This window comes from Stigmatopora nigra, chromosome 12, assembly GCF_051989575.1.
Source record: "Stigmatopora nigra isolate UIUO_SnigA chromosome 12, RoL_Snig_1.1, whole genome shotgun sequence".
NCBI classification, from domain to species: Eukaryota; Metazoa; Chordata; class Actinopteri; order Syngnathiformes; family Syngnathidae; genus Stigmatopora; species Stigmatopora nigra.
Window position 1 is genome coordinate 7,804,095 of NC_135519.1, and position 27,838 is coordinate 7,831,932.

Here is a 27,838-nt window from a genome sequence, read left to right on the forward strand (position 1 = left end):
CTCCCCAGTACAAACATTCCACCCCTTCCCAGATACTGAGCTTTCTGCTCGGCATTCCATGTTTTCATTCGGAAACTCGGTGCAACCACATTGGAGGAAAGATTCTGGCAAAAGTGAAGGAAGAATTTCTCTGAAAAAGATTTGTTTACTAATTTCTTCCTTTAAAAAAAAACAAACTATGATCCGCCCATCAACCACAGTTGGACTCATCTTCTTGATTGGCTGCACTGTGGCAGGTAAGAAAAGTATCTTGCATAGGGGAGGTGGCAATGTTGACAGGAGGTGGGAGTTATTTTGTGAATATTTACGCATTGGTGGGAGGTGTACGATTCTTACAGAATTGTAACTTTGTTTCAAATTGTACAAAATAACACTGAGTGCACTTTTAAAAAAGTCTGCATGTATTACAGCACACATGGTTGTAATTCACTGCAGCTGTAGTTTCCTTAAATTTATGTTGAAAAAACAATTCTTCCTTTCCTCTATCGTGTTCAGTTATTCACTCTAAGCCTACACCAGAATAGTAAGTTGTCCAGTTAAATTGTCAAAATCAAGGTTATGAGCTTTTGTTAAATAGATATGTTTAGGGATAGGAGCCCTTTAGTAGCTTACCATTTATTTACAGTATATACGCTGGACAAACTCAAACTGCTGCTTTGCCTCATCTTGTCAAATGGAAGTTGCCTCACTTCCCTTGTGCCTGGAGGGCGGAACATACAAACACATTCACAATGAATCTCAGTCACTCATGACCTTTGGCGGAATCACAATGTTCATTTTTTTGATAATAATAATAAACACAACTCTTCATCCAGCTCTACAAAAACATCAGCCAACACAAATAAAAATGCATGCATTCTTAGAGACAGCTGAATGATGTCATGGAACATCTTGTCAGCTATTTTGCAACAACTTTATGTGTCCTTGTGAAATAAACAGTGTATGCGTAGTTCATCTTGAACACAGGCATCCTGCTTATAGTCACATTTTTTTCTACTACAAACTGCTTTTCTGCGTGCTTATACCACAAACACTCTAATGTAGGAATACAGCAAGCCCACAATTGTATATCCAGAGAGAAGCATTTTTTTTGGCTCTTAATCAGATCACAATTTCACAAGCCACAATAAAACCAACCCGATTGTTAATGATCTTTCAAAAAAAAAAGCCAATTCTGCTGCACATCTAATGAGGCAGCTTTTTCTATGCCAGCCAACCACCAGGGAGCAAGCACACAGTTAATGCTTCATTGAGCTGTCTAAACAAGAAGCTTCATTAAGCGGTCTAAACAAGAAGCGAGTATATCCTATACCTGACAGCCAGATGGAGGCTCATATGAGGAGTTAGTGGCTTCAAAGATTCAAGCATTATTGTCAGTACTCCAACAATGTTTATGTGCTAGGATGTGGCAAACATGGCGTCCAAATTGGTTCAATAATATCAATTGCATTGGAAAAAAGATGTTGAACTAAACAAAACACAATAGGGAAATAATTAATATTAATTAATAAATTTGAAACAAAACGGTTTAAATTCTATTTCATTCACAGCAGTGGATTCCAAGCGGTTACCTCGATCCGTGCCTTCAAGTCCATGTCAAGAGCATACAAGTCTTCATAGGCGCTTGGATGTTGTGGAAAAGGTGATTTGTTTTTACCTTCCCAAATTGTGAGGCTCACTACAGCATTCGGTTTCTCTTTGCGATTTTATTTTACTTTATTTGACCTTTCTTAACTAACTACTATGGGAACTGTATTATTTATATGAATCAAGAATTGTATAATGTATGAATGATGATTGCATTATTCATTAAACATCTTATTAATGTATTATTTAGTCTCCAAGGCACAAAAACATACCTTCTATATTTTGCAGAAAGTGGAGGACGCAGTTGGAAAATTGGAGGCTGAGGTGAAGGCTCTTCTGGAGGACATTGAAGACACAAAGTGGAACGTCCAATTGGATAATGCAGGAACAACAGTTGACATCTTGGAGGATCCCAAAAACATAAAGTCACATATTAGACATTAAAGAATTTTAGACATGAAAAAAAGCAGTCATGTTAAGAGATAACCCAAGTAGACATATAACTTTGTTTACGAAAATATTTCATGTACAAACTATGATAACCTAAATCAAGATTATTTTCTCAAGTGTTTTTAGAACTCCTCCATTGCAGTGACCACTGGTGTATATTTCATTTAAAGGAACTTATTAAAAAGTACCTAACACAAATTGGCACTGGATGCCAAAATCTGAAACATTAGAAGAGTAGATTAAAATTAAGATGACACAAAAATAACATGGAACTGCTTAGATTTTAAGCATCTAAGTATCATATATTCTAAGCCTTAGAATATACGATACTTTTGATTCACCTGTTTTGATCTCTTCATCAGTCTCGCTCCAGAGGACAGAAACACCAAAATTACACCTTTCAAGAAAGACTTTTATTTCCATATGAAAGCAGTTAAAGCAGGATGTTTTGAACACACAAGCAGTTTAAGTACAAGGCCTCGCACCAAACCCATCATAAAAATCCTATAGCACCAAATGCACTGTAGGACAATATGGGGGGAAAAGAGCAACAAAAATTGCATCATCAGTACCAAATGATAACTGCACCAACTTTCAAACTGCAATCAACAGCATTACAACACATACAATTTTGCATACCTTGTTGGCATCGACTGGACCACGGCCGTTTAGGATACATGCTTTTCTGGTCACGTACAAGCACAGATCGCTTTGAAAACACCTAAGAGCATCCAAAATCTTAACAATTTAAAAGGAACATATCAGGAGTGTAAGCAAGCAATGTCTGTCAGGGAAATCACTGCTATCCACCTCAAAAAAAGCATTCAAAGATACATTTAATCCTCAAAATCAGTTCTCAGGATTTACCCTCCCCCCCCAAAAAATAAAAAATACAACATAACACACAAATGATTGAGATGGTGTGTTTTAAAGATCTTCCACAACTATGTAATGTTTTCATTATGTGAAAGACCCACCCTGCAACATGTCGTAAATGAATGCTAAAATAACAGCTATTTTGATGAATCAGTTTATATAAAAAACAAAGTGTCTTTAACCACAAATATGATGCTCACTAAAATTAAAGGTCTAATACTGGACCATAATCACAGGCCATCAAATGTAGGGGGACCCACATTTTCACTTTTACATAAAATGGAGGTGTATCAAGACATCCCATCGGCTCTTAGAAGGTATAATTCATTCTGTATAACAATACTATGCCGTCTATATAACTGCGGGTTCATGCGACTCTCTACAATTAAATGTTCAGAATCAAATGGTCAGATGCACTTAGTCAGCTACTGTCAACAATAGTAGAAGGAGTGAGGTATAATTTTATCTTCTTCTACATGCCAGAAATTAGCCATAAAGCTCAAGCACCAGGCTTAGGCAAAATCAGGCTTATTTGGCAAAGGCCTATTCAAAACAATAGAATTTTAAAAAGTTTAAAAAGTAAAATCTTTTATATAAAAAGGGATTTTTTTTCAATTTCAAATATACTCCATATGAAATATTTAGATGAAGCTACGTTTTGCCTAACATATACTGTAAATATGAATTTGCGTGTGCATATAAATATTTAATAATCTTGGATTTGATTAGGTTGGCAAGAAAATTTATGCTATCTTGCTTTTATTTGTTTTCTTGCCCCTGCAAACAGCTGGATTCTCAATGTGGCTGGCTCTAAACAATTTAAATATTTAATGTTGATTGGACATTGCATGCATGTAGGTGTGTCGGAAGCACAAAGTGGCCTAGTGCATAATAAACTACATTGCACAGTAAATCCTTGTACAAGAATCACTTTGGAGACAAAAATAGAAAACAATCCAAAGAAAAATCAGCTAATACGGTGATATTTGAGCAATAATTGTTGACATTGTAAAAAACATAAACGTTATATGTTAAGATCAGAGCCAATGCAGGAGTAATGGTCAGAAATTAGATGAATAAATCATATTGGCGCAATACCAGTGTTTACTCTATTCCCACAATAGTGTAAATTGATAAGAATATATTTAGTTTCACAAGTTTTAATAAATTGTTTCTCATACAAAACTCTGAACAATCAGATGTTTAGCTTTGTTAATTATCAGAATATAACAGCTTTTTTTATTATTACGTGTGCTGAAAATAGTAAAGACAACTACATTGTTGTCACAATATGCTGCCAAGATCATTTTAAACTCTTATGTCACAGTATAAATCCAATTTGGGTTAAACTGTCAGAACAAGTTTTAAGGTCATTTCTTAACATGGCTACTTTTAATTACTATTTTAATTATTTCAGCTTTTCTTCATGTTATTAAATTCTTTCCATAGCTGATTTGTGAGTGTTTCTACATATTGTTAAAGATTGGATATCGGACATATAGAGAAAGAAGAAAGACGTACATTCACACATTCAGAAATGGTTATGCAAATGGTAGAAAAAGCTTTGGCCTATTTTGCCTACAAGATGTGCCTGCACACTTGGAGCAGATAGCAGAATGAAGCAACGTGAAGGATTGACTTCACATGCTTCTTTTAGTTGAGTTGAAATATATCGACTTTCTCAATGCCACATAAAACTGTGGTCAAGTTATTAACCTACAATGTGCACTATATACATATTCTTCATTTACGGACTGAATTTAAGGGGGATCATTGCTACATGTTCCAACATGCTTGAAATGAAAACAGTCCTCACTTAATTGTAGTAGATTTCAAAAAGAATTGGAAATACAGCTAGCGAGTCACTTTAATCCTCCAAAGGATACCACCAAAGAACTTTGCCAAGAAAAACTTACTTCATATTGACATTGAAGACAATGACTAATTACATGGATGCACCAAATTTGGACATTTGATTCCATTAATTAATGAGCATGTAAATGATAGTCAGGTGTCTTATCAATTGTTAGTTTTAAATAAAAATAATGCAAATATTTGGGAACTAAAAGAATATTTGTTTTTCTCAATTTGGTCATTGTGAGTGACCTTTTTGAAGGTGTGTAATTAAAAGTACTATGCAGAAAAACAAATGCTCTGAATTAGGGCATTGGTGGCATAAGAGATGCTGAGGGGAGGAATAAAGTAGAGACAGGCTAAAACTGTAAAACTGCCTGTGCATGTTGAATAATTCAGTCATCCCAGGCTCATTCTGAAGAAGGGGAGCAAGGCATTTCTACTAAAACCACCAAAGCTACGAAAATATCACAAACAAACCATTGCTCAGGATGTCATCATCATGGCCGAGCATTCTACTTCATCTCCTAGTGTGTGACACTCACTGTTTGTCATGCTGTGAAGGAAGTATAACGTTGCATAGAAGTTGGAGCATTGTGAAGGGCGGAGAACGGAGGTGGTGAATTATGCTTCATTTTTTGCCTTACCAGGAAAGGCTGCTACAGAGAAAAACTAATTGGGTCCTCCAGTGTGTCAGTCCCCCTGTTGTGTGCTTCCTCCCTTCCTGGCTACTGCAAATGAGAGTGGAGAGAAGAATATATATCTATCGGCAGGGCACTGGGAGACCATTTTTAACCCAGATGTGACACTAGCAGCTGCCAGGGGACGAGCACACAGAACCACACATGCCCAATTTGGAAGCGAACTTGGGCTCGGGCTCAGGTTCTGGTTCCGGTTCGGGCTCGGCCACAACGTCCTCGGTGATGCCCGTTTCCACTTCTCCGTCTCTGACCTCACCTCCGGCCTCACTATGACCTTCTTGACGCTTTTTCAGCCTGAGGGGGGAAAAAAATACACCTTGAATGAAATATGATTCATATATTTTTTATTTTAAGGTCAAGAACGTAATAGGTTATGTAGAATATCAGACATCTTTGAAAGTTTAATGATAGCACTTCTGCTGTGATATTATGCACCACATTATAAATAGCACTCATCAATATTCACCAAATTAGGATAAAATACCTCATTTCTGTTTAAGTATTGCTACAATGTCAGAGCTGGGTCCATGATAAATGAGGCAATACCTTAAAGATGGCCTCAAGCGATGAGGGAGGATACGAACCCATAAATGATGGAATCACAACATACTAAACCGATATGTGAATCCTTTTGACCCTTTCAAGTAACCAAAAAAAAAATCGGATTGCTCACTGCTGCCAAGAGCATCAAAAATGAATAGCACGCAACAAAGTAACCTGTTACTGACATCACTGTCCATGACCCACATTTAAATTATGCCACTTGGCAGCAGTGAATCAGCCGTGTGTCATGTACACCAAGTAGTGCAAAGCAATCCTTAGTTGGTGCAGATTTTCCTTACTTCTCACGGTTGAAGATCATGAACTCTTGCTGTACTGCTTCAAGGCACTCCTGTAGATAATCATTCTCCTGGTGAGAGGAAAAAAAAAAATCAAACGAATCCGTGTGAATCCATTTTCATCTCACGCAGTAAAATGACCAGACTCATTACCCTCATACAAATGACAATTTGAATCAGTTGGTATCCAAAAAAACCAACCACTGAGATGAGTTTTGTTTTCTTTTCAGAGAATGTCACGCCATTTTACAAATGCTGAACAAAAATCTCAAGTCTAAAATGGTGCATCACTCAAATAATTTAATAACCCAAAAGACATAATGAAAATTAAATGAGGGCTACGCTTGCACAGCATCATTGTGAAAAAAGTTGCATAAGACTGGTATTCTAGAGGAAGCTATGTGAGACCTCATAAATACTGAAAAATGCAAGATATGGGAGAAAAGTATAGGTTGAATTACTAGTTTAATCTTAGACTGTAGATTTTATAGAAAAAGGAGCCACTAACACTGAAATTACTTTGAATGGAAACAGTTGTTTTCTTTTCTTTAGTTTTTAATGTATAGTACTCAATACATTTCCACCTTGTGTGTTTTTGTTAAGCATAACCCAAAGAGAAGACATCACACAACTATGCAGGATTAGATATAAACTTGGGAATCTAAACGGAATATAACATAGTGGGGAGGCTGAAGCACCCCTTGCCCCACCCATGTGAGGTTAAGCGGAACAAAAAATGAATGAATACATAAATGAGTTGCATTTTTAAAAAATTAAAACCGGCAGATATCAGTAGAAGGATAAGAGGAATTTGCTTCCCTGTGCAGAATGAAATACTGTTTGAAGTACTTGAATCGACAAGTTGAAATTAGTCATGAATTTTACTCACTGACTGTGAATCTTTGCTGTTGTCTCGAGATCGGCTCTTTGCCAGTCTTTTCTTTTTCTTATGCAGGGGACGTGATTCCAAGATCATCTCCTCCAACTCAAAGGTGGGGTCACAGTGGAGCCGACCCTTCTGCATAATCAGGGCAGGAAACCAAAGGAGACAATTACAAAGCAAATAATAATAGCATGAAAAACCGCAGTGATCTACAATGCAAACCCAATACAGTGAAATACTAATAGGAGGTTGAAAAAAAAAGACATGATTGTATATCCTTGAATAATTGGTGGTGACAACTGATCCTTAGGGGCTGTAAAATGCATTGTGTGTGTATTGGCATCGAGTTGCTCGAAACTAACATTCGGAACGAATCCAGCATTCATCTTCTTTTCGTAAATGATGTCCCAGTTGATGCCAGCGAGGTAGGGTGAGGTCTGCATGTCAGACAAGCCGGAGAAACGATGCTCAGGATTCACCGTAAGTAACTGGTGGATGCAGAAACAGACACGGTTACAATAAAGGCATTTTTGATAAAGCAGTCGCCAAATAAAGACTAATGATTGTCGTTGCTTTACTCAAAGTGAAAATAATTATGAGTAAAAAATATATAGTTTTTCATACTGTGTATATACATTTCAAGCTTACATGTAACAATGTAATTCTGGAAATAGGGGCAATTTTTCCTTAAGTATGACAAATATTTTTTTCATGTCAAATAAGTTAACCACAAAGATGCTTGTAGGTTATTTGGGATCTGATTTTTATTTCAAAATTGTCTGAAATACTCTCAGGGATCTTTTAAAGAATGAACCAACAGGGGGTAGTATTAATCCAATGAGTCATTTGCTTCACAGGATCTGAAATTGGATCACAAACAGTGGAACATAGTGGAACTATTAGCGGATATTGCTCACCATGATTCACTTGATGGGAAAATTTTGGACAATGGTGTGTAGCTTTGGTTGTCATAGCAACACTTGTGCTGTCTAAAACAATCTTGTTCAGTTTCCAGGGCCAGATCATTTTGCCCCGTTGGCATCCTGATAGAGTAATCGATTAGCGAGAGGGTGGAAAAGATCAACACTCTGTCCACAACGTTCAACAAAATGAAGCGCATTTTCACACTGTTAAGCTAAATAAAGTATTATTATTGAACAATAAACTTAATATGACCATAAATAATTGTTTTGGGATAAAAAGTACTATGCCTTTGAGTACTTTTTCCTGACTTAATCTCAGATATTCCTCACCTATTGTGTCTCTTCTCTCTTGTCCTGAGGGTTTGTACTCATCCTCCCCGAAGCTGGAGCCTACCCATTTCACATCGACCTTCTACCCGACCACAACACAACCTCTGATATATAACCCTTTTATATGCCTGTTTTCCTCGTCTCCTCCTTTCAGCCTTCCCTTCACTTGACATTGATTTCATTATGTTTCGATTTTACAAAGCTTAATGTCTTACATTCTGCTTGTTTATGATGGTTCATTATCCAAGCCCCAAACCAATGTGCTTGCACACACAAAAAAACATAAAAAAAGCTTATTAAATCTATGTGAAAGCATCTGAACATTGTTTAAAAAAAAGGTTAACTTGTTACTTAAGAAAAACTAAAAGAAAATCCATGATAAAATTATAATTGCATGTGAACCTGCAACATACAAGAGTCCTTCACAAAGATTGACTGACATCTCCCACTCACCTTTCTCAAGAGGGACACAAGGTCTTTAGGCCAGGCCGGGCTGTACTGCACACTGACTGTGCTGAAAAGCTGGATGAGGGACTCTAGCGAGTTATTGGCATGAATGTCATAGGGTCTCTAGAAGGAGGAAAGAACAACATTGACTACCAACTAAAGCAAATCTTACAGTACAATCCAGTACTTATACAGTCCGACTCTCCCTAAGCCTTACCCATCCCCGCAGAACTTCGAAGATGGTCACCCCTAATGACCACCAGTCAACCTCAAAGGCATAGCCCATCCCGCCATTCATAAAAGAGTGAAAGATCTCGGGAGCTGGAAGGGAACACAGACAGTTCTGGTCACAAATACACACCAAGCACATGGACTATAAGTGTTTCTAAACAAACAGGCATTTGACTTCGACACGCAGAGGCTTAATACAGTCTCTTTGTCACATTAGCGGAGAATTTTCAGTTGTATATGCACTCGTCTGTACTCTGCCAAACACCATGCTAGCAATTCCGGAAGCCAAATCTGTGTAATGAATATTTGCATGATAAATTATTGAGAGGGCAGAGAGGCATTACACAATCTTGCCAGAAAGGAAAAGGAACCACCTTCTAATTGTATCCTGATGTTGAAAGGCAAGCATGTCAAGTTTGCCATTTTACAGTTAAACATTCAGAGTGCAGTGTTTCAACTGATATAATACATCAAGCAACATTACCCATGTACGGCTTGGTTCCAGCTAAGGCTGTTGCTCGCTCTCCATCCTTTATTATAGTCGCAATGTTGAAGTCTGTTAAATGTGCATGGCCTGTCCAAATTAACCAAATACAGAAAAAACAGGACATTATTATTTCTTGTCATCCTGGGGGATTTTACACAAAGATATTCATAAAATCTATTGTATTCCATCTATTTGTAAAAACAAACAAAAAATTGAGAGCAATGCATCTTTTCTATACATAATTCAATAAGAAACACTTATTTATTTAAAGATTATCATTCCTTTCATGTACTCCAACAAAATGTAACGAAAAAGGATTAATGCCCTGCAGCAAATAACTGGAGCGAAAACAACCAAAATGCTTAAAAAAAAAAATCCATTCTTACCTTGCTCATCCAAAAGAATGTTGTCTGGTTTGACATCTCTAAAGGAGAAAAATGAAAGTAGAACAAGAAAATAGCTTTATTCAAAGCATAAAACCAATGCTATGACAGAAATGCATACAGTATGCTTGCATACAGTATGCTTGCATACAGAATTGTTTCCATTACTGGTATTGGTCCAGTAAACACTGAGATTATATTACAGCATATGAATTATATTACGTGAAAATCTGTGAATGTTTCAAGGCCTTTATATGCAAGCATGAATTCCATGTTGTTGCAACAGATTAAAGTGTGTGTGTGTGTGTGAATATGACCAGCTGAGGATATCAGGGAGACTCATTCTCCTTTTTAAAGTCAAACACTTACAGAACAGATCAGAAGACCCACTATAATAACCCTGCTCATGCAGGTTTGTTAGCACAGACTACTAGTCATCCACAACACTGACACATATTCAAGCATCATATTTTAGCAGTTCCCATCACAGCCGAGCCTGCCATGTGGTAAGCATTGTCTTGAATGCCAAATGAATTATACCACATACACAAAGCATTTATGGACCAATGTTTCCAGTGTTATCCGAACCAAATGCCAACTTTGTCAAAGGAAGGAGGGTTGGCATTATGCAAGGTGCAGAGGCATATTCACACACTATTATTTATGGATTTAACCAAAAAAAATCCCTTTACATTTTAGGAGTTCCATATCAAGCAATAAGGCAATACATTTCTTCTTTTGTTGAACCAGAAATACTCTGGTTTAGGTTGTTGGTGCACAAAAATTCTGATAGAAGCTACACAAGAGGGACTCACCCCCTTTTCTTCCTTGCTAAAAGAACTAATTTTGCCTCCTCGGGCATAGTGGCAGCAGCTGACTGTTGCTAGGAGACCAGAGACCTTCTTCCTTCAGCTAGTGCAACAAAATAATTGTGTGGTATTCTCCTCTCAAAAACTTGCAGGGTGCAACAAAATTGAGAAGCTAAGGGTGGCCAAGGTTTTGGATTAAGGCTATCAGAGTAAATTGTAAACAATGTAAAGTAATAGCAGTTGGGTATTTTCTTGATTAGCACAGTACGCTCTTGAGTGTCACCTGCCATGAAGCAAAAAGGAAGAAATAAACCAATAAAACTCATATACTGATGTGGAATTTCAATTCAAATAAAAAAGGGTTGGGCATAATAAACACATTTCTAGCAGAGACACAAGAGAATAGTTTGTAGGTACACCCCCCACCTCTCTTCCCCTCCATTCCAGCCCAAATGAGTGTTTTGAACAGGGTTCAAACTCTTTTTCTGTCTCTCTCGGTTCTAAATCCATGTCTGCAGGGACCTAGTGCTTTCACTGGCTAACAATTTATAGTATGCTCAGCACATTTGAACAAAGGCTGCAGATTGAAAATGCACCATGGCTGAAGATGACAAGCGCTTAACTGAGTCTTCCATATGAGACCTTTCAGTGAACTTATATTCATAGAAATGAAAACACATGAAATCATCCATTGCACTGAACATTGAAATTGGATAAGCGCATTGGAAAGTTGCATTGAAACAAATGTCACATTAACACCTACAATTGATGATATGGTCTTATAATAAAACTAAATACCTGCACATCTTAAGATAGACATCCATGCTGGAAAAAATGATTTTATATTTTGATATGAATCAAGTTGTTTGTGGGAGAGTACATTTTACTCTTAATCCATGGTTTCCCTCCAACAACTTTAAACTGCCTCAGCCAGACAACATTCTAGGAGGAGATAGCGTATAGTTATCGCTTGACAGTTCCCATAGAAAAATCCCAGGCTTGGGTTACTGAGATAGCACACAGCGTTCAACACCTCTGTCAGTTGCTTTAAGCAAGGATTAGTTGAACTCCATGCCTGCCTACCTCAATTTGCCAGCAGTTAATTTGAGTGTTATCGCTCTTTTCATTCTACTGACATGCCGAACGGCTCGTGTCAAAACATTGTTCCTGACTGCCATCTGTGCAGTTTTGGTAAAAAGCTAGTGCATCCACAATGTTAAAAATTTTGAGATGACTACCTCGGTATGGTAAAACTGCTTATTACAGACATGATCAAAATAAACAATGTCCATAAAAATGTGTTTAAAAAATGAGTAAAGAATATAAAATAGATTAACCCCATACCTATGAATGATGTGTTGGCTTTGCAGGTAGTCAAGTGCCAGTGTCATTTCACAAAGGTAAAGTTTAACAGCGTCCTCGCTGAATGAGACACTCTGCTGCAGGTGGTAACGAAGGTCTCCTCCAAGCAGGAGATCCACCACCATAAACATGTCTTCCTCATCCTGGAATGAATACCTGGGAAGGGAGGATGTTACAGTTCCAAGTTACAAATGAGTTTATACACTAGCAGCCTACAAAAAAAGCAAAGATGCACACCATGCAATGACATTACACCGAAGCATGCATCACAAGTGCAAAGGACAATAAACATGTTTAAATACCAGTGAAGAATTTATTTTAATATGTGCATTGACAAATTAGCCTATCTGTAGATGCAGGTATCTTAGATTCCATTGGAAGGGGATGATTTAACACTACAATATGCTTGGATATATTTATTTGAGGGCGTGCAACAGAGCTGAGGCGCTTGTTGAGTGAAAGCTAACATGGACCCCATCTTTGCTTGATGTGCCCTAATTGAAAGCCGCTTTTGCACCACGTTTGACAGCTTTGGTAATCGGGCTTACTTAACCATTCACATCAAATTATAACACTGGCTCTCAGTGAGGAGGGGGTTTGAAAACATGAATTGTGCTCTGTAAATAGGCCAATCCATTAAGCACATGGATGAACAAACTGCGTACAAAAAAATTCCAATATAAATCTATTATAAATATAAATGTTTTCACTATAGAGTCAAAAATTTGCAAGGACCTGATGTTGTTATATTTCTTATTTACCGTTTGAATTTTTCTTATGAAGTCTTCTTTTGTACTCCGTCTATTTACATAATGACTAGTATAGTGTCTTCGTTTGCAAAGCCCTGCATCAATAAAAAAGAAAATGTGTGGGGATTTTTTTCAGAAAGTGAAAATTAATCCAAGGACAAAAACACGTCTTGACTAAAAAGGAAAGAGAAACAGTTTTTGAAGGTCTGTTTGTTGCATCTTCTGAGAGCGTTTGACTTCTCCTTGACTTTCATGTGAGAGGACAGATAATGGGTACTGCTGCTTTTATGTTGCTATTAAATAATTCAAAATTACATTTTCTCATGCATACCAATGGTTGGCCAGTCTTTGTATGATAAATGGAGGCTAGCAAGGCTAAAAAATGTATATATCTTCACCCTACAAGAGGCTCCAAGCAGATGGCTGGCCCCAGGAAACAGCATTCTTCACTGTCACCTTTTTATCACCTCATGGTCACTATATGACTCACAGGAGGCACTTGAGAAGACAGCCTACCCTGCTGTGGCACTTTGCCTCACATTCAACGCCCTGCTTGCATATCCAATACATACCGTATATTCCGGACTATAAATTGCACTTGTTTCAACTTAACATTTATACTTGTTTCTAAAAACAGTGGACCACTTGGGGATTTCTCTACTTTATAGACTTTGCAAACTTTTATAGGGGAATCCTGTTATCATTTTCTATCACCATTAAAGTCTTTGTGTAGAATTGACTGCTCAGCAAAAACCTGAGGTATCCAAATTTGAGAAGAACTTGGTAAAAGGTTAGGATAGAACTGCTAATATAGACATAGCAATGAAAAGCGGGTTATCTGGCTACAAAGAGAACAACGAAATGGCTGAAGTAATCGGGCCACTGTGACAAATGAGCACAGGGAGGTTGGGAAGAACAAGAGAGAGAATAAGAGAACAGTTTTGAGCAAATGAAAAACACAAATATGCGATCCCATTGGCGTTGTGCCATCTGCAAAGTTCCGGTGACCTATATAAAGTTGACTATGGGCAAGTTCAAAATGGCTGCATCATTCCATCACAAGAAATTTCTTCTTTCACTATTCCTGCTCTCAGGGCTTGAAAAGGTACCACCTACTGCAGCTTCCATCACTATGTTTCACATGGACTCTCTCCAGTTAGATATAATGTAATGCTGTGATTTATAGACAGAAGTCTAAAACCAGCAACAGAATATCACTGACTTAACACAGGTGTTTATAATAGTATATGAGACAGGTGACTTTTGGGAAAAAGACATCAAAATAGTGAAATGTCAACCTGCAATGAATCCCAACTGGATGAGTAAAGGGTTACTTTGTTCGACAATCAGGCCTTGATTCAGCCTGAAATCAATATTCCTAATGGAGTCTGTGCAGGACACACCACATCAATCCTCTCCACTCCTTTCGGTCAATTGGATTCTGATAAAAGAATTAGAAATGAAGGGAAAAAGCTACCCTCACTTTTTTCACATTGTTCGTGTTTGAGGGATTTGTGGTTATTTGTGCAATTGACACGTACAATACATTTAATCTTGACTTCTCGAAGGTAATTCTTTTAATGTGACCTCAACTCCTACACATAGATATGCAATAAGAAACTAGCTGTAACAGTCCCATTGTGCTGTACACTCAACATCAACTCTTCTTTGAGAAGCCTTTATTTAACTGATTTGAATTTCCAAGGCAACCGCTAAATGAATTTGAAGTACTGCAGTTCAAAACATTTTAAACAAATAGCACCATTAACTGCATGTGTGTTTGTTAAAGATGGGGAAAGTATCTAGTTTTGATATTGTATATCTGACATGAAAAATACTTTCCCAAAATGGTTTCAAAAACCTTCCAGTCATACTTTTCTCCACTACTGTAGAAATCATTATTTCCTGTGACAGCTGTTCAGGGTATTCCTAACTTCACAATGCCTGCAGCTGTGTATGTGGTTCTAAAATGATATCAGAACTGGTGTTTTTTGCATGTTTCCCTTTAAGTATAGAGATTCCTAATTCCCCATTGGCTCTCTCTTGCACATCCATTAACAATTACTGGCTTGCCCAATTGCTAAGCAACAGAAATGACAATACTAAAGGGTAAGCCTATGGAGACGAAATCTATTAGATGCATAGTGTGCTTACATTCACACGTTGAATTTATTAAATTTTTAGCCGTTATTAAAAAAATAGACATCCATATGACGATGCATTGGCTGCATTAGAACTGTCTATTGAACAGTACCGGTATGGTAAAGAAGCTGTCAAGCAGCAACTAAATTAAGTTGATTAAAATTGTATGCAGATTAAACAAGACTCAACATCATCTCATAAAGAATGCTTTTAACAACTTGGCATATGGGATGTTGATTTGCTAATGCAAAATAAATCGACATATCGATCCAGATTTATACAACCTCCAACCCCCAAGTGGTTATGTAAGTGGACCACTAGAAGGTGCTTAGACTAATTCTGTATCTGCTGAGGGACTAAGCAGATGATCATGGCTCATGGAAAACTAGAACGTAGTTTTGGTAAAGGCTTGATCATTTCCCCTTTTATAAAAGTACTCAATTTGATCTATTGCAATATAGAAGGGCTCTGAAGAGGTCTTTAACCTCTCATCATGAGACAACTGTACATGCTTTTTCGTCAGACATTTAGTTACAAAAGGCACATTATTGGGTCATCATGCATGATGTGTGAGAGACAAAGTATTCTCGCTATAGGTGTCTGGAAAAGATGGATGCATGCAATATCATGCTACCAATTACAAAAGAGTAAAGTGCTTTGTGCAATATGCCATGAATGGCGTGCCAGGTCCCCAATTACATTTAGAAATGTGTCCCTCTCGGAGATGAGCTTTGAATAATGAAAGCAGCCGCCACTCACAGGCTTATCCAACTCTAGGGAGAACTGAGGTCATTTAAAAGCTCACTAATTATCAGATGTGTATGCGTTCTTCCTGAAAGTCTTGTGTGAATTTTCAAAAGGTATTACTCGTGATCTCTGTAAAGCACTTGTAAAGCTTTTCTTCCCCCCGATGCAGTGTTTGCAATATCAGGTGCGTTATCTCCGAGAAGAATATAGCTATTTCAGACTTCAGACTTAAAATGTGTCCCATGAAAAGTCCTTTGGCTGGACAAACATGCAGACAACAGACAAAGCTTTACATCACACATTGAAAGTGAAAAACACAAGATAATCACCAGAGATTTACTAAAAACACATGTTCGATTTCCTGTAGAATCTCAAGCTCTCTAAAGACGTTTCGGACCTCATCTCTTTCTATACATTGTTGTTTGTTCATGTACTTCATGGCGTACATCTTCTCGGTGTCCCTTTTTTGCACGATGCATACCTGGAGTATAGTGACAGAACGATGTGTTGGGGGAATAGGGAAGGGGTGTTGGGAAGAGAGAGAGGGAGAGAGAGAAAATGAACTGGTAAGTAATCCATTTGAAAGAAAATGACAACATATACAGTATCGGATGCAGAGTTGGAATGAATTGCCTACATACGGCTAATGAGGTCCCTAAGATAAATGTTTATGCTCAAGAAAACGGGTCTAAGAGTATCTTCAGAGACACCACTATCAGTCTTTCAAAACCAATGCTGCAGTAGAGGCTGCAGGGCAGTAAAGAAAAATTCCCATTTGAAACGCTTCAGTCAAAAGTAAACAACCTGTAGTCTGACAACCTCAATAGCGCTATTACTTGGCAATTTTTGAAAATAACATATGGTATAAAAAACTATACATTAACAAGACTGTATATAAAAGCTTTAGTAGAAAATAAACTAGGCTCAGTAGAGCACTGATAACTTGTAATTTAACTGTAATGTGAAATATTTGGAAGAAAAACACCTTGAATCATAGATGTCCTCTCCAGGATGCTGAACAGCAATTAAGCAATTTATTGTGAAATCGTTACTTGTGCTTGGAATAATATTTGGCTTCAAAACATTTGACACGCACTTACAGTAATAATCAGTGGAATAAATAATAGAGACATGATGATTATCAATAGAAACGAAATTGCTCTAAATTATGGCAGGAAAAACAGAAATTAAAAAAATATCTTCTTTGGGTCAAAATTGTGCAGTCTTAATTCAACATGACATGCTGATCAACATCTTTATGTATGGATTATTATATTCTTCATATGATGATGTTTCTACACTAGCCTTTTAAAATAGATTTATGGTCAGGGTATTACAGTCAGGCAGGTAAAAGTATCTCTGGATTACCTGGAATACCTCAATTCAAAAGGATTCATTCATATATTCATGAAAACATAAGCAACCGAATGCATTAAACTGGCTTAGTCTGGCAAAGAAAAACATTATTTTACAGTCCAGATTTTCTTGAATGTCTTCAAAGATATTTGCATATAAATGGAGTCATTTTCACCTAAACCTGAACTATAGAACAGTTGAAAGATCGCAGCAAATCTTGGTGAAGTAGATCAGACATAAATATTGACATATGTGTATTTTAACTAGTTCTGTCACAGTTCAAGCGTTAACGTTCTGATGTACCACAGTTTTAACAAAGACTTAGAAATTGGAGCACCTCTTTGAGTTTATCTTCAGGTTTTATAATCCTTCATGGGAAACTATAGTGCCACAACACAGTGGTTAGGAATTTCTGCTATAAAGTATGATTTGTTTGGTAGAGCGGTATAAGCTCCGTGGACAGCAAAGCATTTAAAATGAGAAAATAGACCTTAAAGGGAGAGGAAATAGGATATCAAAAGTTTGGGATTTTCTGTTTTACAGGTCAAATATATTCCCAAAGAAGACGTGCAGGCATCTCCGTCCTATTCAACTAAACTGGAATATTAGCATCCATAGTAGATCAATATTAGGACAATTGGTTTAAATTACAATGTTAGTGATGAGTAACTAAAAATAATTGGGTAGGGAGAGGCTGGCCTGTTGAAATGTGATTGTGTTAGTTTAAACCTTCACCAATTCAACCAACCACTCATCAACATAGGCACTATCAGAATAATCATGACTTTGTAAGGACTCTAAAGGAGAAAAGGCAAATGGACCTTTAGAGTCTGGCTAATATATCATTCACTGAGCAGAGGAAAGAATTTTCTCATTTCAACGCTGACTGATTCATTGTATCACGTAACGTCAGCCATGTCAAGAATTAAATTCCTGAGTCATTCATTAATTTCCCAAAGTTCTACCACAAAAATCACCACTCCTATTATTATTGCTTTCATATTTCTGAACATGTGCCTGAATTTGTATTGTAAAACTGTCTTCGTTTTTAATCAGAAAGGCATAACAACAGTTAAAAGTCCTGCCAGGTACCCTTAAAAGCAAAAAGGAGAAACAAACGGCTTATTCAATATCTGCCCTTTGCAAAAAAAAAAAAAAAAGGTGTCTTCTGACATAAAGCCTATATCACTGTCTTGTGCTCATCCAGATCTCATCTCCGGTCTATACCTGTATGACTGTTTGACACTTCAATCTAATGAGCACTTGCTATTATTGGTGAGTGAGTGAGAAAAGGATCCACTAGCTGAGCTCTTGTAGTATTTCTGACTTTCCTTGTCTTTGTCCATCAAAAGCCTCCCTGTGTTATTTTTTGTTCCATCTGACGGTTGATATTGAAAAGCTTTCATAAAACTCATGTGAGTGTGAGTGGACTGTCATGTCTCTCAGGTTTTACTCGCCATGTGAAGGTCTTAATGAACACTTTGGTGGAGAAAGCTGTCTCCAACACCTCCTAGAAACCAACTACTGAGGGGGCTAGTACACGTGCGGAAAGGGGGAAGATGGTGGCGGCAGGCAATTATCTTTTCGGTGGCACTGCATGGCTATCAAGCCCTATGGCAGGTGTGTTACAAATTAGCTGCAATATACCAACCACTCCTGTGGTTACAATTGCAGCAGTGTACTAGCTTGGAGAAAAAAAAATGATCCGGGCAAGGGGGCAGATAATAAAGATGAGCTTTTAAACTACAAACTCATCATCTGAATCTTGAAATGTTATATTAATGATGATTAGTTGCAACTTTTTGAGAAGCTGTCCTTTTTTTCTGTTGAATACACTACAGAAAAGTCCAGTTTGATACTTCTGTTATTGATGATCCAGGTATATTAGGGGGGAATCGACAGCATGGTCGTAAAGTGTAGCCTCAAGACTAATTGCATATCTCCTTAGAAACCATCAAATTAAACAAAAATTCTGGAATCTTTATAGCCTGCGTAGGCTGGAAAGTGGGTGTTGAGATGAACCGTGATAATAAAGTAAGTGGATGAGGGAGTTGCAAGTAAAAGAGTGTTGAAGAACAAAGAAAACATTGTGTAAGCAAACGGTACACACATTTTGTGGAGAGGACAGAGCACCTCTCAATTCCAGCATAGTAAAACACAGTGACATTAATGTTAGTTCTATTTTGCTTCATATTCTAATAAACATTAAACCCAATTTACTAACATTTGAGTGAAGAACATATGGCCATATTAAATACATTCACAACGATCTATAGCCGGCCGTAAGACACAGATGCTATAAATTGCCAAATTGAGCCAAGCACACTGAAACTTCTCTCGCTTGGCCAAACTCCTTAAGGGTGCACATATAACAATACAGTTTACTTTTGGTTTATTTTTTTCTTTATTCAATCACTTGGTCTTATTCTGTATTTATCTTTATGTGTGTTGGTTAAACTATACAGTGCTCTTTTTATTTATTAAGTTAGTCCATGACTTTTTTTTACCATCTTCTGGTGTTTTGTACACACTATTAAATAAACAATAGAACCACTATGTTAGATGTATAATGATTTATAGGAATTTGGAAGACCCTACTTGGATTCATGTAGCGTATTCTTTTCTGTATTACAAGGAAAGTGACAGCATCTTGGTGGAACAAAGCAATACATCACATTAACATAATCTTGCATGGAAATGTATTCAGCACTGGGGATGACTTTTCACAACAAAGGGACATATTCGGAGGGGGGTCTTTAAGAGAGGAGCAAAACAGAATGAATTCGCAAAAACATGCAGATATGAAAGGCTTAACAAATATTAACCACCATATTTATGATACAAAATGAAGACAAACTACCATAATCTCTTGAGCTCGATTCTGTTGACACAGTAACATCGTCTCAATCTTCTACTTTATTTAGCCCAACCAGACAGTATTGTACTGCTCTCTGTCATTAAATGCAGATTTAGATATGGGTTCATTACCTTTCCAAAGCTGCCCTTCCCGATTGCTCGCAATATCTGAAAGTGGTCAAAGTTCACTGCAAAAAGAAGGAAAAGTCATATTAGTCATGTTATATTACATTGCAATGAACATACATCACTGACATTTTACATATTGGTGGCGGTTTTACTTATTGGTTCAATTTTCAGCTTTTTTCCTCCAAAATCAGGATACTTTTTAACCCTAATGTGAGCTTTTTTCAATGATTGCCCTAAAGTGTTGAATGCATTTCTCTTTTTCGACGTTTGAAGATTATTATTGGTTCAAATATTATCTATATTACTTGAAATGTACCTTAAAAATAATAGAAATTCACAGAAAGATCATTGGTCTTTGCAGGTTTGAGTAGACGTTTTAGAAGGACTATGATGAAACGTTGCATTATGCAGGGTAAGAGGAGTTCATCGATCAAGAACGAAGAAGAAAATGTGAAAGAACAACTCCTTCGCTCATTGGGTCAGAAAGCTGCTGACACACCAGGCTGATATGCTGAGAGGACTCCACAGGCGTCCGCAGTGGGAGATTGGCTCCTGTGGAGGAGCTGCTACTGGCAAGAAGCCCATATTGTGGTACACTACGTGCTTTTTATTCTAAAACTAATAGTCGACATTAAAGTCCTTTTAAAAAATAATTTAAAAAACACTTTCTAGTTCATGGGGATGTTTTCAGAATATTTTTTTAGATGGAAAGTGCTTGAAAACCTGTTTCTAAAGGGAATATTATTCCCGCAGTGAAAAATGTGGATGTGGCTATTGCGCGGTGTACACTTTGCAACACAAAAATTGCGACTGAGGTTATGTTTTTCATTGACTCATTCAACATTATCTGATAATTTTTTTTTTGCTAAAGCAAGGTAACAAAAGGCAGGTTCTTCAAAGAAGTTTAAATGAATATCAGACCGGAAGAATCTGTGTATAATTTGAAAAAAAAAAAAGAAACTAGGCTTGAGTTTGCTTTGAGAAAAATTACCAAGTTGCATGAGCAAGTTAAATTTCTGACCATGTTACATTGTCCATTACGAGGCTTCCAGTTTCACACTCAGGAGAGTACTGCTAAAAGAGAATCCTAACATGATCAATAACCTGAAAAAGGTATACAGTTCCCCCATCAGCTGGAATGAATCCATCAAGCTGTGTACCAATGATACCAAAGACTGTAAAGCAGGCAAACCATCATCTAATGGGGGTAACTTGATACCGTTGTCATTAGGAAGGAGCAATGCATTCGTACATTTAAGAGTACTATCATGCAACTCCTGATTCACTTGTTTCTGAGAGTCAAACAAAATACATTGGAATACACTTCGATTATATATCAACAAGGAAGGAACTGTCTAATGCAAGAACTGTCTAACAAAAACAAAGTAATCTTGAAACAAGGAATATGCATAGCCACCTGAAAAAGCTCACTCTGTGAGCCAAAAATTTAAATTGAACTTGTCATTCTAACATCGTTCTGTTTCTCTGACCTACTCTCTCACTCTCCCAAACAAAGGTATAAAATAACCAAAATGAAATGGTAAGAGCCAATTGGTTCATGAAAACAACCCTATCTATTTTGTTTTGAACAGAACTGTCAATGTCGCTCTGACATTGCCGAGCATTTAATGATCTGAAAGTGGGATTTTGCCTAGGCTTAGGCAATAAGCTGCTTCAGTAGGTCCTACTTGTAACAGACTAGGCAATAAATCTTAGCTTGTGTGTCATGTCACTGATGTGGCAATTTGCAGGGTATGCTGCTTGAAAGTAACTAAAGTCAGCTTCCAATTATTAACGTACCATAGAATTGTAGACCAGATGTCGTATGACCGTAGTGCAAACTAACTTGATACTGCAGTTACATCTTTGGGGTGTGATCAAAACCCTTTTTGAAATCAATACCTTGCTGCTGCTCTGCCTTTGGAGATTGTGCCCTCTAGCCAGTCTTATCAGCCTACAAGAAAGACTGCAAAAGCACATAGCCTTCTTAAAATGAAGACACATTTTACATACTAGTTCCTCTGTGGTGACATTTTATTGTACTGTGAAGCAATATTTATTATCCTGTCACAGTCACTCAACCACTGGAGCTCAATTCTAAACAGTAGATGTACATGCGGTATTGGTAACATTTTAACTTTCAAATTCAATTTGCTTCAGGGATTTTCCTGCTCCTTGAAAGATAATGTGAAAACTAAAAAAAATGAGCACTGTGACCTTCCACTGATCTTTGATCTTCAATGCATCCTGAATCCTTGGACTACTCAGCTATACATGCTTTGAATGGTAATGAAGTACAGTGTAGCTTGAAATATTTTAGATTTAGGGGCAGCCTTCTTTGAAAGGAAGATATTCCTTTCTGAAGTGCTTCTTATAAATCATGTTGTTGAGATATTTCTGCATTAAGGAGATCATTTTGCATTAAACATTTACTCTTACAAAAACAAGCAATCGCCAAAATGCTGAAATGCACCTTTGACAATACTGTTCACTAGAATTTTTTGTATCAATTAGTAGCCACAATCCTGTGCTTTACTTTAATACTACCGTAATGTAGTCACTTGGCTCTCTTTACAGTGCTCATAAATATTCATCAGCACTACAAAGCTTATCATTGGAGTGTAACAGTTGCTGTTATGAATTTCAAGCGATAATTGGACAAAAATGTGTTTACATCCACATTATGCGTCAATCCAAGCAACATTACTCAAATTTAGAGTGTATTGAGTCACCCATGAGGGGAGAATGCCCGAAGGTATTTGTATCTTAATGGTGTAAATTACATGTGCATTTGTAATTTACCACAATGAATAAATACATGCAGGGCCTACATGGTTTATATTTACTGCTGGACAAGTGTAATTTAAATGACTATTTAAAAAGTAGTTTTTTTTATCTGAGGTCTATTATTTTTATTCATTCCTTGTATAGTTGCATGAATGGATAATATTATTCTATATTTATTTCATTTTATTTGTTATTGATATAATATATTATATTTGTTTTAAATATTGACCATGAGAAGTGATGTTCGGGAGAAGCCTTTCAGTGCGATAATTAACAGTCTATTTCAGATGTACATTATATGAATTAATTCAGAACTCCATCAACATATTTTCTATTCTTGGGCATTTGACAGCTGGCTTTGGGCAAAAGACGGTTTGGTAGCCATTCAGCCGCAGGGTTAACTTTCACACTCCCATTCAGATCATCACTCACTGGAAATTGGGTCTGGCGAATGTTCCACAACACCATCAGTGACTCATCCACAACTCGAATTTAACAACATTTTAATCAAGAAAAATTAGCAGTTAAACAATGAACTAACAGCGGGAAATCCTGCAAAAGGCTCCATAATTGTGAAACAGTAGAGTGTATCACTGCAATCAAGGGGCTACTTCTGCCCCCACACATTTTCTGACCCAGATATATGTAACTTGTTATTGATCTCAAATGTATTATGACCATCAATTCAAAGTTCTCAAAGAGGTGAAAGAGCACCTTCCAGAACCCTTAAATACTACCACACTTAGACTTCCCTTAATACCATCTCATCAACACCTATTATATATTGTTCTATAGCTTATTCCAGCTGATATTAGTCAGAAATTAATTGAAAACCCATCCCATCTCATCTAATTTTCTGAATCACCAAAACTAGAGCACCTGGAGGAAACCCACAGAGGCCCGGGGAGAACATGCAAACTCCACACAGATGGACATGACCTGGATTTGAACCCAGGACCCCAGAGCTGCAAGGACGACGCACTAACCACTTGCTCCACCGGGCCGCCCTAACGGGAAACCCATCTGAAAAATAAAAATGGTTACAGCAGACACAAGCCAGAGGTCTTAAGAGTGGAGCCTTTCACTGGCAACTTGAATCAAAAAGTATTACTTGTGCTTGTGTAAAATATCCTTGTGTGTGAAATAATCAGATTTGAAGCCCTGAGAAGGGAAAACAAAATAGAGTTAGGGTAGGAGGAAAATGTTATTACTGCCTTACAACATGTAAACATGGCACTTACATTAACCTTGTTATCGTATTTTATACGGAGGTGCACTATAATACCCTTTCTTAACCCAATTTTATGAACTTGTCCTCCCTCTACACAAATAAAAATAAAAACAAACACCAGTGCATGAGTTTTTTTTACCTTGCTTCTGAACATTTCTGTGATGTCTAAATATTATCTACAAGGATGAAAGATTTAGGTATTTTTTTGCTAAACGCGTGTTAATCACAAAGTATGCATGAACACAAAATTCGCTTTGGCGTAATATTAGGTGAGAGTAAAATTAAGAAAAAAGTTGTGAGAATGAGATTAAAGTCATTCTATTCATTGTTCCTACATTATGTGAACAAGAAGTTGTTTAGACTGCGGACTTTGACTTTTGGCAGCATCGATTCTGTCCGAACACTGTGAAATTGTGTGAAATTGCTTTTGGTGATGACTTTTCCCCCTATAGATTAAGTTTGGTGTGAGCGCAGCATAAGACGGTAACCGTAGTACACTCACATTATTGCTGTTCTCCGCTAAGGGCAATTATGGTGGTCTCTTTATGAGGCCAATAGCTTCAGGCAGCCATGGAGTGGAGTCGAATAAAAGCACTGAAACTGGGAGTTTGTAACTGAGATGAAAGCAAGTGGGTGCCTCAGCATTCAGTGCAAGTAATCAGCCATCTCTCTGCAGCTATCTTTATCCACACCAAAATTTGCTTTCATTGCCTCATATACTTATCCTTGACAGGAAGAGCAGTCACGCACACTCAGACATTCAGGCAGACACACAGGCAAGAAGAGCACATAAGAATGGAAGCTTATTGTCCACATTAGCGGAAATTTGCCTCGGGCTTTAACAAGGACCATTGCAAATACACAACTAAAATATAATACGCCACACAACACATGAATATTAAGAATCAAGTGTATGCCAATCAGGCCTTTTCTTGAAGCAAGCCAACACAAATACTAATTCTAATATCCATCATTTAAGTATAGTAAATAAAAATGAAAAGATAAAGATATCTAATTAAAGATATTTTCAAAGATGACTAGTCAAACAAGAAAAATGTTCACTTTTTGTGGCAAGGACAACATAAGTAAAATAAACCAAAAAGGTAACAATAATTAGATTTGCCAAGAGTTAACTGATTTTACAATGCATTTTTTATGTAAATTCCATTATCATGCAATTAATTGATGAAAAAGTGACAGTCCATGATTCTAAAAATATTTGGTGGCAAAAGCCCTAATGTGCTGTTTATTTGTTACTCACAGCAGAGCTCTATGGCACACACATACAGGCTTGCAACTAGAAATCTCAGAGTGGTGCAGTGTTGTAGATGCTGTCATCTTTGGGTGCCATATATATCTGTTGGAAATCTATTGTACATCGTGTGGGCTACGTTTGGTAAGAATACCGAAAAACTGGGAAGGCAGTAGTTAGAAGCCAAAGAACTGGAGGGTATGGTTTGCATGAGCTAGCTGCAAACCCCCCAAAAAAATCCAACTAGTGGGGGGAAATGCAAGTCATCATCTGACTACTGTTGTGGTTACTTGTGCATCGATTACACTACATCAATGTCAAACCGTTTCTGTGTCAGTGCTCTGGAAAAGAAAAACATAATAAAAGCGAACATGCTGCTTTACTGCAAAATCCACACTTGTAATGTTTTCAAGGGGAACAGATTGTCATTAACAGTAAATTGGATTCATAGTCGATATATCCCTTCTTAATTAAGAGAATGAATTGCCAAGAGAACGTCAGACAAAGAAGTCTGCCAGGCCAAATTGCTGGTTAGCAACTTTGATAGTTGACAAACATATAAAGCAAAACCAAGGGTCCGACCTTCCTGTGTGGAGTTTGCATGTTCTCCTTGTGCCTGTGTGGGTTTTCTCCAGGTACTGCGGTATCCTCCCACATTCCAAAAACATGCATGATAGGCTGTTTGAAGACTCCAAATTGTCTCTGCGTATGGATGTGCGTAGTTCATCACCCTGTACTGCCTATAGTTAGCTGGGATAAACTTCAGCACCCCTTAAGTGACTTGGAAGATGAAAATAATGTTGTTGGGTTTTTTTTGTTTTTTTTATTTATTCATTGAGGATCAGCAAACAGTTACGTTTTCTTTATTTCAGACTCCATGAGACAGGACATAAGTCAGTCAGATATTTTATCGTGGAAAAAAATTGTCAGCAGTGAAGTAGGTGAATAAATCAAAAATTAAACAAATGTTACAAATGTATAACATAGTTAATCACAGTTAGGGGTATAAAATATTAAAATTGGACATTACCTTACAATCAAGAGGGAAGAGGTTCAAAAGGGTTATTTCAGGTTGAAGGGATGGCGTTCTGGAACCAAAATGACCATATCCCAGAGGTAAAATGACCCGATTTCCTTTGAGCACTGGACCTCTTAGACTTTATCAACAAGATTCAGCAGCAGATTTAAGAGAGGCTTATTTCCATCCCACTGACAAGCCATCATGAATTACCATTACTTCCATGCAAGACACTAATCTTGCCTTAATTATGCAATTAACTCTTGCTCTTCCACTACTTCCTGTCTCAAAGGGTTCATTCAAGCATGGAGCATATTTTTCACAGTGACTGGATACTAATAATGTACTTTCCAGTTTCCACTGTATATGCACAAGAGAATATTGAGCATTGTTATTCTCAGAGAAAACTATTATTAGTTTTTGTAAAAAATAAACTTGGTGAACTCTGTGTAATAGTCAATAATCTTCCAAACTAATGAGAAATACTGCAAATAGATGACAAATGATGCGACTGGAAAGAATGACACCCGCACAAAAGCTGCAAAATGAGTGTTGATGCACTTTGCAGTCACTTACCATCTTCCTTCTCGTCAAAAACGGGTCTTTTTGAAGAACTATTTGCTCCCATTCTCTTCTTCCACTTTCCCCAGTGAAACATGGATGCTCAGATAGCATTCCTCGCCTCTTGATGAGAAAGTATACCTCAAAGTGGAAGTGTCCAAGTGGTAAACTGCAACCACACGCCACACATTTCACGCAAAAACGTGTCCGTGGTTGGTTTGTTTTATATCGCGCTCGTGTTAGTTATTTATTGAGGCGGATCTTAGGGCAGAGCGAGTTGGAAGTCCTTTTTTTCTCACGACAGTCCACAAAAAAAAAGAGTCACAGCCGTGACGTGAAATCTTTTAAAGCAAGTTCCACGGGAACGATGAGATCGCCTCTCGGTGTCGATGATGGTCGGCTGTCTTTGGCAGTGTCAGAGAAAGAAACACACGGACTTCACTCGTGCAGCCTCTCAGGCTCTCTTAGTGAAGGAGGGAACGCGGTTCCCAAACCGGAAATTGTTAAATGCAGCCCTTTCAAACTAACACAAACAAAAGCAGCGTATATTTATAAACTAAATAAATAAACAGCTGTTAAATTGTTGAATGTACAGGGCAGTTTGAACAAAACAAACAATGCCATTGTCATAAGTGGTCGTTTTATATTTGATCAAATATTTTAGATTAAATGTATGAATGAAAGGCATGCGTAGGTTTTCTCCGGGTACTACAGTTTCTTCCCACATGACATGCATGGCAGGCTTATTGGACACTTTAAACTCTTTAATTAAATTAAATGAGATGAGATTAGATGTATGACTGAAGCTCTGGGTGGCCTATAAATTGAATAATTTGATTTTTTAAAAA

At 37.3% G+C, this 27,838-nt stretch overlaps 1 protein-coding gene and 1 long non-coding RNA gene across 3 annotated transcripts; one reads left to right on the forward strand and one right to left on the reverse strand.

The window, feature by feature from the left end:
* Positions 1-2,903, forward strand: LOC144205306 (uncharacterized). Its single transcript, XR_013328055.1, has 3 exons — positions 1-236; positions 1,551-1,642; positions 1,876-2,903. It is a non-coding gene; the product is annotated as an uncharacterized LOC144205306 (long non-coding RNA).
* On the reverse strand, positions 2,429-27,496 carry stk32c (serine/threonine kinase 32C). 2 transcript variants are annotated; one of them, XM_077729595.1, is made up of 12 exons: positions 27,006-27,496; positions 20,145-20,200; positions 16,130-16,281; positions 12,145-12,318; positions 9,995-10,032; positions 9,606-9,695; positions 9,108-9,211; positions 8,897-9,013; positions 7,553-7,678; positions 7,197-7,325; positions 6,311-6,378; positions 2,429-5,762 (listed from the first exon to the last, which is right to left on the reverse strand). In XM_077729595.1, exons 1-12 carry the CDS (start codon positions 27,085-27,087, stop codon positions 5,576-5,578), a joined length of 1,323 nt encoding a protein of 440 aa, XP_077585721.1. In that variant the 5' UTR covers positions 27,088-27,496; the 3' UTR covers positions 2,429-5,575. The 2 variants fall into 2 exon arrangements, with proteins under 2 accessions (XP_077585721.1, XP_077585722.1); XM_077729596.1 differs by lacking the exon at positions 27,006-27,496 and adding an exon at positions 26,442-26,631.
* Between the last annotated feature and the right edge of the window lie 342 nt (positions 27,497-27,838).